Source organism: Anser brachyrhynchus (assembly GCF_964034855.1).
Source record: "Anser brachyrhynchus genome assembly, chromosome: 21".
Classification (NCBI taxonomy): Eukaryota; Metazoa; Chordata; class Aves; order Anseriformes; family Anatidae; genus Anser; species Anser brachyrhynchus.
Window position 1 is genome coordinate 3843906 of NC_137714.1, and position 12223 is coordinate 3856128.

The 12223-nt window shown below is 40.8% G+C and overlaps 1 protein-coding gene across 3 annotated transcripts in view; it reads right to left on the minus strand.

The window, feature by feature from the left end:
* TNFRSF8 (TNF receptor superfamily member 8) overlaps window positions 1-12223 on the minus strand; it is a 31275-nt gene that overhangs the window by 17806 nt on the left and 1246 nt on the right. The window contains exon 2 of one of the 3 annotated variants that reach the window (XM_080564096.1): window positions 2360-2569. In XM_080564096.1, the coding sequence (XP_080420222.1) occupies window positions 2360-2443 (84 nt within the window). In that variant the 5' untranslated portion in view covers window positions 2444-2569. Of the gene's footprint in view, window positions 1-2359; window positions 2640-12223 lie in introns of those variants that run through there. The other 2 variants (XM_080564097.1, XM_080564098.1) reach the window with 2 other exon arrangements.

A 12223-nucleotide genomic window follows, 5' to 3' on the forward strand; every position in this document is an offset into this window, starting at 1 on the left:
CACGAGCTGGAATATGTTTTCCAAAAGAAAAGACTACAAGTTGTAACAGTTTGGACTGTTGGGATGGGATGGCCAGGGATCCCTTGGCCTTGTTCTTTCACTGACCCACCAGGCCAACCCCTCTCTCACCTCCTCCCCGCCCCGCCTTTTTTTTGTCTTTCTTTAAAATGTTGCCAATTAAGGCCCCACAATAATAATAATTAAAAAACCACAAACATACTTTATACAAAGCATTTGCTTTTTTCAGTGTTTGTTTCTGAGAATTTCTTCCAGAAAATATACTTTTTGGGTGTCTTCTCCCTATCCTTGAAACTACAAACATGTTTGCTATTTCAATTTAAATAATGGCCATTGCAAAGATGGTGCTGAATTCAGTGGGCTACTCTACAATTCAGTCAGGATAAGGTTTGACTCATTTATTTATGGTCTTTTGAGCTCATAGAGAAAAAGTGATGGTGAGGCAGAGCAAGAAATCAGCTTGCTACAAATAAGCTGTAAGTCAGAAAGAGAGCATATTACGGTAAAAAAAAAAAAGTTATCAGTATTGGCTGTTCTAGAACTGACTAATACTGTAGCAAAACAGTTGACTCCCTTTCAAGCTTCTAACCAAATTCTGATAGTATGAAAGAAAGAAGCCGATAATCTAAGACTTCAAGTAGTCAAGCTTCATGCTCAACAGAAGAGACATTAACAAATGAGAGCTAACTGAAAATTAAAACAACCAAATCCCAAACTGCGGGTTGATCTGAGGTGGAATATGGTTTAAAATACAATCAGTAAGCTGTGACTTGCTTGCATTTAACAGTATCACTTGTACTCCACTAGCGGCAAAAGCCAAGTTTGCTATGATTGATGCAATAAAGACAGTGAGCAGCCAACTGCTTATCCCAGCAAGATCTACATGCTTATTCCAGATAACTGATGATTTTGCTGTGAGTTTAAAAGTTGACAGTGAGTATTAGAAACCCAAATTTTCTCTCTGCCCTTTTCATTTAGTGAACAATACACCAAAGTGATGTCAAATGCACAAATGCCATCTTTTTTCTAGCACCTTTCTCCTAAAGCAGTTAGCATTCAGCAGAACAGACAAGTTCATCAGAATGTCCTCCTAGGTACTTGTCAGTTGAGTAAGGACTGCAGGCTGTAATCCTGTAGAACAGAGAGATTGATGTACTTCAGGATGGAGATGGTGGCAGGGCAGATAAACCAGAGCAAAGTAGAGCAAACTTGCCATGTGGGAGGGGAATTTACGGCTATAGACACCAGGGCAAACTCCTACTCTTACCAAAAGAGTCACGAGGAGCCTTTTCAAACATCTATGAAAAGGATGCAGACCCGGTTACTTTCAAAGATCTAACTGGAGTCAGTTTCTTGCCAAAAATCTCCTGTGAAATAGCCCATGTGATGCCCTATATCATCCATTTACAATACACAGACAAGTGTCTTAAGCTAGGATACGTTTATATTTCCAATGCAAGGGAAAGGCCAATCTCAGGATCCAACCCAGCAGGCAATTAGCTACCTACTGACTTTACCTATGCAAAGAGCCTCTGTGACTGACCTTTTTCTTTTTCTCATGCATGCATAAGTGTCAGCCACGGAAACCACCTGGATTTATGCCAGGCACCAAGGGCTCGTTGCCATACGATCCACTGGGGAGGAAGCTGAGGAGGGGTAAGGAGGGTGGAAGGGGGGAGCAAATGCACAAGAGACGATATGATCTGAGCAGGGACCTAGCTTGCACCTACAGCATCAGCTGAGTGTGACTAGTGGGCTATGTCTATTTTATCTCAATTTGATAGCCCATTCATGGGGAAGTCAGTGTCAGAGGGGTGGGTGGGTGTAAAGGGGAAGGTATTTTGCTGTTTTGTTTGCCTCTACACCTTTCACTTTGCCAGCCCTGACTCACAGCAGCAGAGCAAAAGCCCGCCAAGCCAAGTTCTGCAGGGAATGCGCCTGAGAGCACCTGGCCCTCTGGGCAAAAGTAAAAGTGATTCACCCAAAACAAATGAGGGCAGTCCTCCATCCCTATATGAAATCTTTCCTCATTTCCTAGCTGTGATGTGCCTGGAGGCGCAGTAACACTAGCAATACCAAGAAAAACATGCAAATCAGAGCTCTATCCCCTGCTCCTGCCTGCAAGGTTCCCAGAGAGAGCAAACTCTCCTGGCTGCTTTGGGACACCTCTACTTTATACCTTTATCACCCTGTGTTGCACAAAGCCTGTTTCTACAGATGCCTACTACCCTGCACACAGGTAGTGGGCAGAATTGCCCTGCATCCCAGGGTTCCCCCAAATCTCTCCCAGGTCCTCTTTAGTCCTGCAGGGCTGTAGGATCCTGACACCGCCCTGCCTTACCTGTGGGGCTCCCTGGATATCCTGGAGAAGCAGCAGGAGCCACAGTCCCGGTACAAGGCTGCAAGAAGCCATCTGCAGTGGCATTAGCTTTCCTGAGCTCCCAGCATCGCACGTCAGACAGACATGTTGCTCCTCCTGAAGTCTGCGGTCTTCCCAGAATCCAGTCCAGCCTTGCTCAGTGTCTGCTTTCTCAGTTCAGAGCCACTCCAGCTGTTCAAGACATGCAGGCGACAGACTTTGAGACTCAATCAAGCTGAGAAAACAATTTGGAAGGAAGGGGCTGCCCAAGAAAGTAAAGTAAAAATATTAAAAAAAAAAAAAAAACACACAAAACAAAACCACGTCAATCACTAGCCCAAGAGCTGTCGGGTTTCTGTGAGTCAGTTGCATGCATCAAGGTTGTCATCTGAGGACGCGGCTGGCTGCGCAGAAACACGGACTCCTGAGTCATCTAGGCTGCCCTCAGTGAGCACTTCACCTCCCCAAAGCCAGGCATGAGTCCAAGCCCTGCCCTGTCCACACTCTCAGAACTGCAACCAAGACTCAAAAGAGTTCTCAGTAAGAAACACACTCAGTAGTTCAGTACAGTCATTTTGTTCCTGTTTGAATGAGCATGTGAAAACTCACAACCACCTGGGGTTACTCAGTGAAGGTTTAGGCTTTACGTGTTGCAATTTAAACACCAACATACTGCAGAGCTACCTCTTGAGAATGCATCTTTGTGCATCCAGTCCCACTTGAGATCAATTCCTGCTGCTGACAGTCAACCCTTGGACTGTTACTTGTCATTTCGGCTCTTCGTGGCTCCGATGCCTGGGAAGATTTCATTTGGTTTTAGGTGTCATGCAGCTTTCTTATCTGCCCTAAAAGTTTTGTCAAAAGTAAAAGTCAGCCACTTCAAAAAAGGGCAGCCTGCCTTGAAAACCTTTCTGAGGTGCCTGGGAAAACAATGAAAATTTGTATTCTCACACCCATGGTTTTTTTTGGTTCTTCTCACCCTTATCACCACAAAGAAAAAGAAAAATGAGAAAAGACTGAAAGTAGGATAATTGATGATTTTATTAAAGCTGCCTCAATGCCACTACAACAGAATACTAAGGGTGAGAGCATTCCATAGGGACCCTGGGATGATGTAAATATCTTTAACTCACAGCTGTAACCCTTTTCTTTTTAAACTTCTGCCTCTATTTCTTTCTCAAGAATACCATCTTACAAAAAAAGAGGCATTTTCAGAGTGCTGTGTACTTGACACACACTTTTAGATCTACCCACCTTTCATCATTTTATCAGCTTACTTCTAAATTTCTAAGCTCTCTTACCTATAAAAGCTGATTGTGGTATATATACCTTTGCAGTCTAGAGACAACTAAATATTTAAAAGTCCAAATATTACATTCTTCTTTTTCCTAATTAAATAATGGGCTAGAAAATATTTTGTGCAATATTATGCCATTAGGCAATTTTCACAATTTATAAAGTGCTGTTTCAAATGACACAGTAATCAGGGCAATTGGTATGCTTTGTTTTTGGTGGGAGTTTTATTTATTTATTTATTTTTTCCAGGATCAGCTCCTTTCTAAGTTTTTCTAGCAAAAGGACAGGAACCAATGAAAGATATTGCCTGGAAAGCCCCATTCACACCCTTGACTTTAGCCTCTGTAAAGTTGTACTGCTGAGGTCAATCTATCCGATCCAAACGCAAAGTACCCAAGTACAAAAAATCCACATCTGAAATATTTTCCCAGAACTGGGAACACAGAAGGGTTCCTGGCCTGTTTTCCAGAAAAAAAAAAAAAGGTACAACTGAATTGAGCATATCTAGCATTTTAAGAATATTCACGTCATCTCCTTTTTAACCATGTCAGTAATTTTTTAACCCACTGGATAACTTCAATGAAATTTGGCTGAGGATGCACTAAGTTTTGCAAGGTTTCATGGAAGTAGATGACTTGGATACAAGAGGAAGGACTCTAGCAATGCCCTCACTGAGGGAAAGGCTGCAGTGGGAAATCAGTGACCTCAGACAAGAGAGAACCCATCCCATATGTCCAAAATGAAAGCAGGCTTCCCAGCTTCCATCCTCAGAATGGGAAGTGGAAAGTGCTCACTGTTGCTGCTGACTTTTCAGTAAGGCTATTATATCATACAATTTAATTACAAGTCGGGAATAAAACCGACAACAAAGAAAAGGGTGAAGAGGTTGTGTTTAAGAGCAATGTTCCAACCTGCATGTATTTTAATCTAAATGCATTCATTTCAGACTTGATGTGTTTTGATCTCAAACACAATGAAAGGGGCTTTCCAAACAGAGCCATATCAGTAACTGGAAGAAGCACCTCTGCTTTAAAACAAACCCACGCTACCATTCTCTAAATGTTGCCTGGATTTCCTAGAAAATAATCCTCTATGGTATTCAAAAAAAAAAAAAAAAAGAAAACAACAAAACAAAGCAAACAAACAAGCCCCATTTCTCTGTCCTTCTATCAGAGGACAACGTCAATCACAAAAAAAAAAAAAAAAAGGAAAAGCCCCTTTGAGCATGCCATTATTATTTATAATGCTTGGTTGACTACAAGCATCTGTCTTCAGCAACTGAATCTCCTCTTGTTTTAGGTGTTCAAGGTAGAAATGCTAAAGACAAGGCTGGTTGGCATTTTCTGTTAGCTAGTTTAATTTCCACACGAGGTTATCTGATCTGTGTTGGTCATCTGTACGTGCTGTGGGGAGATGAGGTGGGAGGAAGCGGAGAAGGTCCCCTAGGTCAGTGCTTACTTAAACGTCACTTGATTCATGGAGCAAAAGAATGCAGAGAGGAAAATGCCACGAGGAAAAGTCTCCAACACATGCCCAAGACACTCCTTCAGCGGGTTCTGTTCATTTTGCTAACAGAGAAAGCCCAGTGAAGGAAGTGGTAATAGAATAACACAGAAATAGCTTTGTTACACACATGCTCAAACAATAGTACTACTGACATTTTCTAATTTTGAAGTGGTTTATTTTAGTCTTACACTGTACTTTTAGCATAATTCCCTGTGCTTTTAAATATATATCTAGCTGTGAAAAAACACCGAGAAGTATCATTTCTAAACAGTCAGACACAGATAAAGGAGACCACTGAATTGAAGAGGACACATCAAAATAACCTTGTCTAAAATCTGTATTTCAGTGTCTGTCAGGGTTGCTATTTAGAGCAACACAATGTGCTGACGAAAATCACTCAAGTCTTGCTACTTCGCCAGATGAAACAAAATCAGACCCTAAAATTTCACCCGAAGTCTCAGCAGTGCCACAGGGAGTGTTCATTTGGATGCACGCTACATACCGTAGCAGGTACAAGTAAAGGGTGAAATGCTTAATACTTAAAAAAAAAAAAAAGGTAAAACAAAGAGAACAAAGAAATAAAAAACAAAGAATCTCATGGCAAAAGGAAGGAAAGCAACCAGGCACAAAGAATGACTTTCTTGACACCTTTCTTGATCTATGTATGCATTTTAGCCATTGGAGAGCTTTCTTTGTGGTAAAGCAGCACTGTGGTAAAAACACAGTGCGAACATCCAAGATCCCAAGAATTTTAGGCATTATAAGTGAAGCCAACATACTAAACTTCCCCAGAAGTCATTCAGTAGCCCAAAGAGGTCAGATGGAGGGGAGGGCAATGCTGGTACAACGTGATCTCATTGAGAAACATCACCTAGTAAGCAAGCAATTAGAGTTTGAGCTAGCTGTAGCTGACATCTGAACTTGTTTGAATGTGTTAAAAAAACAACATTTATGTTGAGTACGTTACACATTTGCAGTATTCTATCCCCCTATGCCAATCTGGAATTGATCCTTATTTTATTGCACATACGCTTCCCCTGTGTTTTGTATTAAATAGTCATCAGTCCATTTAATTACGTCTCATTAATGAAACCACTCTGCAGTATGTAAAGAATACATTGCAGGTGCTTCTGATAACGTGATCTGCAAAGTTACATGGATTTAGCCATTTACCTTGGTCTATTTTGATCAACAAAGATGGTATGGGAGCTGTTGTTATATACTTGTTGAAATGTAGCAGTGACTTAAAACAAGAGTTCCCAGCAGGAAAAACATGGTTGTAATGAGATGGGGTCATAATAAATTCCCAATGCATAGGGGAAATCCCAAGTCATTTCAGTAATTGTAGCCTCAGTGGATGGACAGTCTCACAGCATTTCTGTTCTCTAGTAAAAGTAACAGAAAAAGAAATTAACATTCTTGCTTTATATAGAGTTTCACACACATGCAAACTAGCATCCTAAAAGAAAAGGAGAACACACAAGTTCTTGTTTGTTTGCAACTGGGGACTTTTGTCCCAATCAGCTGTGTTCTTGCAGAGCACAGGAAATTCCTTGGCAATTCATGTACAACCAACGGAAGGAGATGCGTCCTGGTCTTTGTTCCCAAGCAATAAAGTAACTTTTTTTTTAATTACAGAATACAATGTCAAAAAGTACCTATGTGAAATGGCCAATTCCTGATGAGGAAAGCTCAGAAGTACTGTTGACAGTAATTGTTTTTGCTGACTCTGAGCTACAACACAGCAGTTGGAAGAGTTCTCCAGAAAGCAGTGAACCTAGCTGTTCTGGGGGAAAAAGTAATTTTCTCAGCTGATATTAGTTTTACTGCAAGAGGTCTCGCAATAGCCAAGATCTATAAACCCTAACATGCAAAGCCCATTGACTTCATTTATGTTCCCTAGTTTTCATTCCAGTCACTTCCACATGAACATATCCTCATTTTAAATAGTACAATATATGGCTGTGCTACGCTCTGGCCTTTAAGAAACAACGTCGCTAAGTATCGTTATGCCTAAAATGTCAAATTTTCTGCATTTCTGCTAACACAGATTTGGACTCAGTGTTTACCTGCAAAATATCATACATCTGTAAGTTTATTCATAGAATCGTAAAATGGTTTGGGTCGGAAGGGATCTTAAAGATCACCTGGTTCCAATCCCCTGCCATGGGCAGGGACACCTCCCGACAGACCAGGCTGCCCAAAGCCCCATCCAACCTGGCCTCAAGCACTTCAGGTATGCATGGGGAATCCACAGCTTCTCTGGGCAACCTGGGCATTTACTTTTTGATTCAGTTGACTCATTTGGAACTTTGATTGAAACAAAAAAATAAGCAGCTAAAAATGTGTCACACAGATCATCTGAATAATGGTAACATGGCTTACTTTTCAATCAAATGTCTTTTACAAATGTCATTTATATAAAGTTGATGTGGTCACGAAAACTTATAACCCCATTTTTGTCCTCTCAACTAATTCTACTACTTTATACAGAGAGATAAAATAACTAATATAAGAAAAAAGAGTCTATGTAAAATGTCTATCTTTTTTTTCTGGTGCACAGTAGCTTCAAAACTAAAGTGCATTTTGAGTCAGACTGAAACATGAGAAGAGCTGACAGAGAACTCAGTGCTCTCAGGAAAGACTTGGCTTCCATGAAAGAAACCAAAACCATATCACAGAATTACTATGCCCACAGGCTGGCTGAGAGAGAGAGACAACCTTAGAAAAAAGATCACATCATGTCTGTACTTTCAGTAATTCTGACTACAGCTACTGAAAGCTAGCGGTAGGTTTACATGTTGTCATTCTCCACAGAGAAAGCTCTTGACAGAGATGGTATTATTTGAATATCATTTGAATTATGCCCTTCCTCCCATACCTTGCTAGAAACGAAGAGGCTCAATGGTGAATTTTCCGTGATCCAGACAAGACAGCCACTTGATTGTTACAGCTCTAAATACAGCAGCGGGTAATAAGGATCAGACAGGTACTATCGTGTGAATGCTGAAGCCTTTCAAAGACCTTTCAAGTCCTTTCTTCATGCTTCCCTAGCGCTGTTAACCAAAATGACACCCAGCAGTTGATTTGGGCCACTCTTCCCACCCCCACAGCCATGGCACTGATACAAATAAATCCACAAGCATCAGCTTTTGACTTTAGCTGTCTTAACTCGTATCAAGATCTTTCTCTGAAGTTCTATAAATCTCACACAAAGTGCAGGAAGGCTTCTATAAAGCCATCTGCTCCATGAAAGGACTAGTAAAAGGCAAGAAAATAAGCATGTACTTGCCTTTAGTTAGCAAGTTTCTAAATGCATAGAATGTCTACCCACAAAGCTAATAACAAGTAGCCAGGCTGCAGTAAATTCCCACCTTTATTTCATAATAATTTAACCCACGTAAAAAGTCTACTTGAAATAGTTACAGTTATAGTCAAAGAAGCACACTCAAGGCTTACATTACTTGACATTGATTGCATGGTTATTCTTCAAGAGTCTGGTATTGAGCTTCATCTGGTACAAGATCTCATTTTTCAGCTACATACTAGCTGGTCAAATTCTGCAGTGTGAGAGCAGAACGCTGTCAAAGCAGACATTTGCCTCAATCTGAATTTTTGCTTTCCCCTGTTACGAGGCAACTCCTGTATCAGGAATGTACCTTTTGAGAAGCCATGAAAGCCTGCCAAGAACTGATCAACCAAAAGCCTCAGGATACCCCCTATACCTCATGTTGGTGAACGTATATGATTTTCAGTAGGGAGATCTGTAACAAAATTCCTTCTCTAAGCATTCTTAAGCCTCTCACTGCTCCCAAAGTCGGCTGTAGCACAACATCATCTTATCATTGTATTCCCGCCTGGGGTTTCGGAAGCAAAACTTTATAGTAATTTCTCCTCACAAGGATATGATCAGGAACTGAAACTAAGACGAAGACTGTCTCCTTTGCTTTCAGTCAGAATCAACCGAAGGGATGAAAAAAAAGTTAGACTACAAGAAACTCACAACTGGGACTGGAGAGGAAGGAGACCAGCTCACTAGGTAGGAAGACAACTGATGAGGGAAGCTTGGACTGATTGGATACTGTGAATAAAAACTGTGTTAGAAGGAGTGGATATGTGCAAAGAAATTTTAATGATAGCATTTCTTAACTTCTGAGCACCAGACTTAGCATTTTAATGGTGCTCTTTGTATTCCAGCCTAGGTGTTTTATTCAAGATCCGCTTGTTCATTAAAACAAACCCATCAGATCCAGTTTTCACTGTTTTTGGAAGATGCTACTCAACCGTGAACACAGCAAGCATACCAAGGCACTCAACAATTTCCAGTCTGTAAACTTTTGGTAGAAGATGCTAAATAAAACTTCAGTGTAAAGTACTTAACACAGCGAGAGATCCAAGCATAGGACAGAACCAAAGCGAGAGCTAAAAGAGGCTTTTGCGGAGCCCTGTCATTTCACTAAAGTTCTACTTTCAGATATTTTGCATGTGTGAACTGACAGGCAGGTCTTCTGCAGCCAGGTTCATTTATTGCAGCAAAGCATTTAACCCATGAAGTTCATCTGTAAGTCAGTGAACAGCTCCCAAATAAACTAGCTGTTTCAGAATGAAACACTATTCTGCCATTTACTGGAAATTACTTATGATCTTACTGTGCTCCCAATATCAACTGATTTTTTACTTTGGGAATAAATACACCCTTTCAGAAGATTACTGATATTATGAGCATCTTTCTTCCTTCTGATAACAAGAAGTTCTGCTCACATTTACACAAATACAAATCCAGACAAACTCTAGGGAATTCAACAGAGTAACTCTGGATCTATACTACTAGAAGGGAAAAGAATGTTACTCAGTGCAAAATAATGAGGAGACAAGGCCCAACTTTTCCTTGTTAAATACTATTTGTGCAAATTTTTACATTTGTTCACTCACGCAATTGTAATGTTATTGCTGCAACTGAAAAGCACTCTGTGTATACGTCTAGGAAGTAAAACAGGGAAACTGAAAAAGCACCAAAGCTTCCAATTGTATTTATCCTAATTCAAAATCGAAAATAAAATTGCTTGGGAAAGACTAGCCATGTGGTTAAACCACAGGAGTGGGAGTGATTAGTTCCCAGTTTCATCACAGACTTTCAGGGTAACGGTTCCTTTCTTGGCAATCTGGTTCTCCTCATGTAAAAGCTGAGAGTTATAAAGTTTATCTACTAACAGAAACAAAAAAGAGTTTTCCTCTGCTGAAGCAACGGAAAGAAATTAGGGGAATACTAAATTTTTGTGAAAGAAAAAATGAATAGGAAGATTTTCAGGATCACACTTTTTTTCCCAGAGTGTTTCAAAGACTGACCATCTAAGCACTGAAATTCTGGGCTCTTATTTTCTTCTTCTTAGCAGCATGGTTTTGTTCTGCACAAACCAATGCAATACACCAGCAAAAGTGGAAAGCCACGTCCTTACATTTGGTCTGACATTACCCAGGAAATTTGTGAAATCGAGGGTTTTAACAGAGAAAAGAAGGGGCAGAGTTTCTCTTGTGTTTTCAGATTTGACACACACTGAGAACAAATTCTGGGCTGTGAAAACACGAGTTCTAAAAAGATGAAAGACCCAAAATCAAAGTTTACAAATCACTCAAAAAGCAAGCTCACGCCACATGCAAATGTTTCACCTGGGGGTTGTGGAGACATCTGGAGATGTCATTCCTTGACATGCTGATAACTACACAGAATGATTAATCAGCACTACACTCATTCAAGATTCAGTATTAATTCTTCAAATGTACTGACAGCAAGAAACACCTGATCCTGAAACATCACTAAAACTATCTCACAATAATCCAAGGGGAGGCAAACATGCAAAATAACACTGATGGCAGTCTAATGCTGCTGTCAAGAAACAGATGGAGCTACATTTTAAAGGCTGAACTCTGCTTTTCTGTTAAAACAAGCAACAGATGCATTATTTACTGTGCCATATTTAATTAAGCAAAGCTGGATTTCCCAACTTATGAATCAGGGTTATATACAGTCAGAAAGAGGAACTGAACTTCCAGCTTTACCATCAAAGCAACTGGTGGTTATCACTCATGCCAAAGGAGAACTAATATAAAAGTGAACACACACCGGAGCCAGCCGTTAACAGAAGATACCGCTGCACAGACTGAGCAAACATGTTCCAAGTGCTATGAAGAGAAAAAAAAAAAAAAGACCAAGACAAGAATGGCCTCACTGTGTCTATCCCAGCTTCTAGTAAAAGTGTGAGCAACACAGGAGCTTCCAGTTTTGCTGAATGCATACATTATTCTCCAAGCAAATTCTTCCACTGCTATCACACACTGAGTGGAGGATCCCTGCCTTTTACCTAATGGATCTTTTAAGCCTGTTGCAGGAGACATTTAGGAACAGATTTGCTACCTTTCTCTGGGCATATTTGAGCTCTTCAAATCAGTTACAGATCCTTCCTTACCAACTGTGGTAGAGAATTCCTTCTTGTGAATTACTGTGCACCTCAGACATGTGGGGTTGCCCCTTTTCTTGTTCACCAATATGTATGAAGACAAATCTCCTTAAATCTTGGCCAGAGGCCTCACAGAAGCACGACTGCCTCTAGGAATGGGAGACAAGCTATCCCAGAACCCTGTGCCTGCACAACAGAGTTTAGTATTTGCATTATTTTGTGGGTAAGGACATAATCCTGGAAGTACTGGTGCACTATTGGGAACTCTATTGCTTACCATATCGTATTGATCTGCAGATCTGTAAAGGTCTCCCCCCATCCCATATCTTACATTCCTGCTTTCCCAATCCAGCCCCCCTCTCCACACTGCCAGTATTTCACAACCTCTGCCTCCTACCACCCTTCCTACCACTCTGGCTGCCTACTGTATATCCCCACAGTCTCACCTCTGCTTAGCCTTCTCTCCAGAAATCCCTGGCCTCTCAACCTCCCGTTTTCCTAGCCCAGAATCCCAACATCCCAAGCACACTACTCTCACCCTCTGTTCTCCCCTTGAAGTGCAGATTGCAGCACTGGTTTCATCACAGCT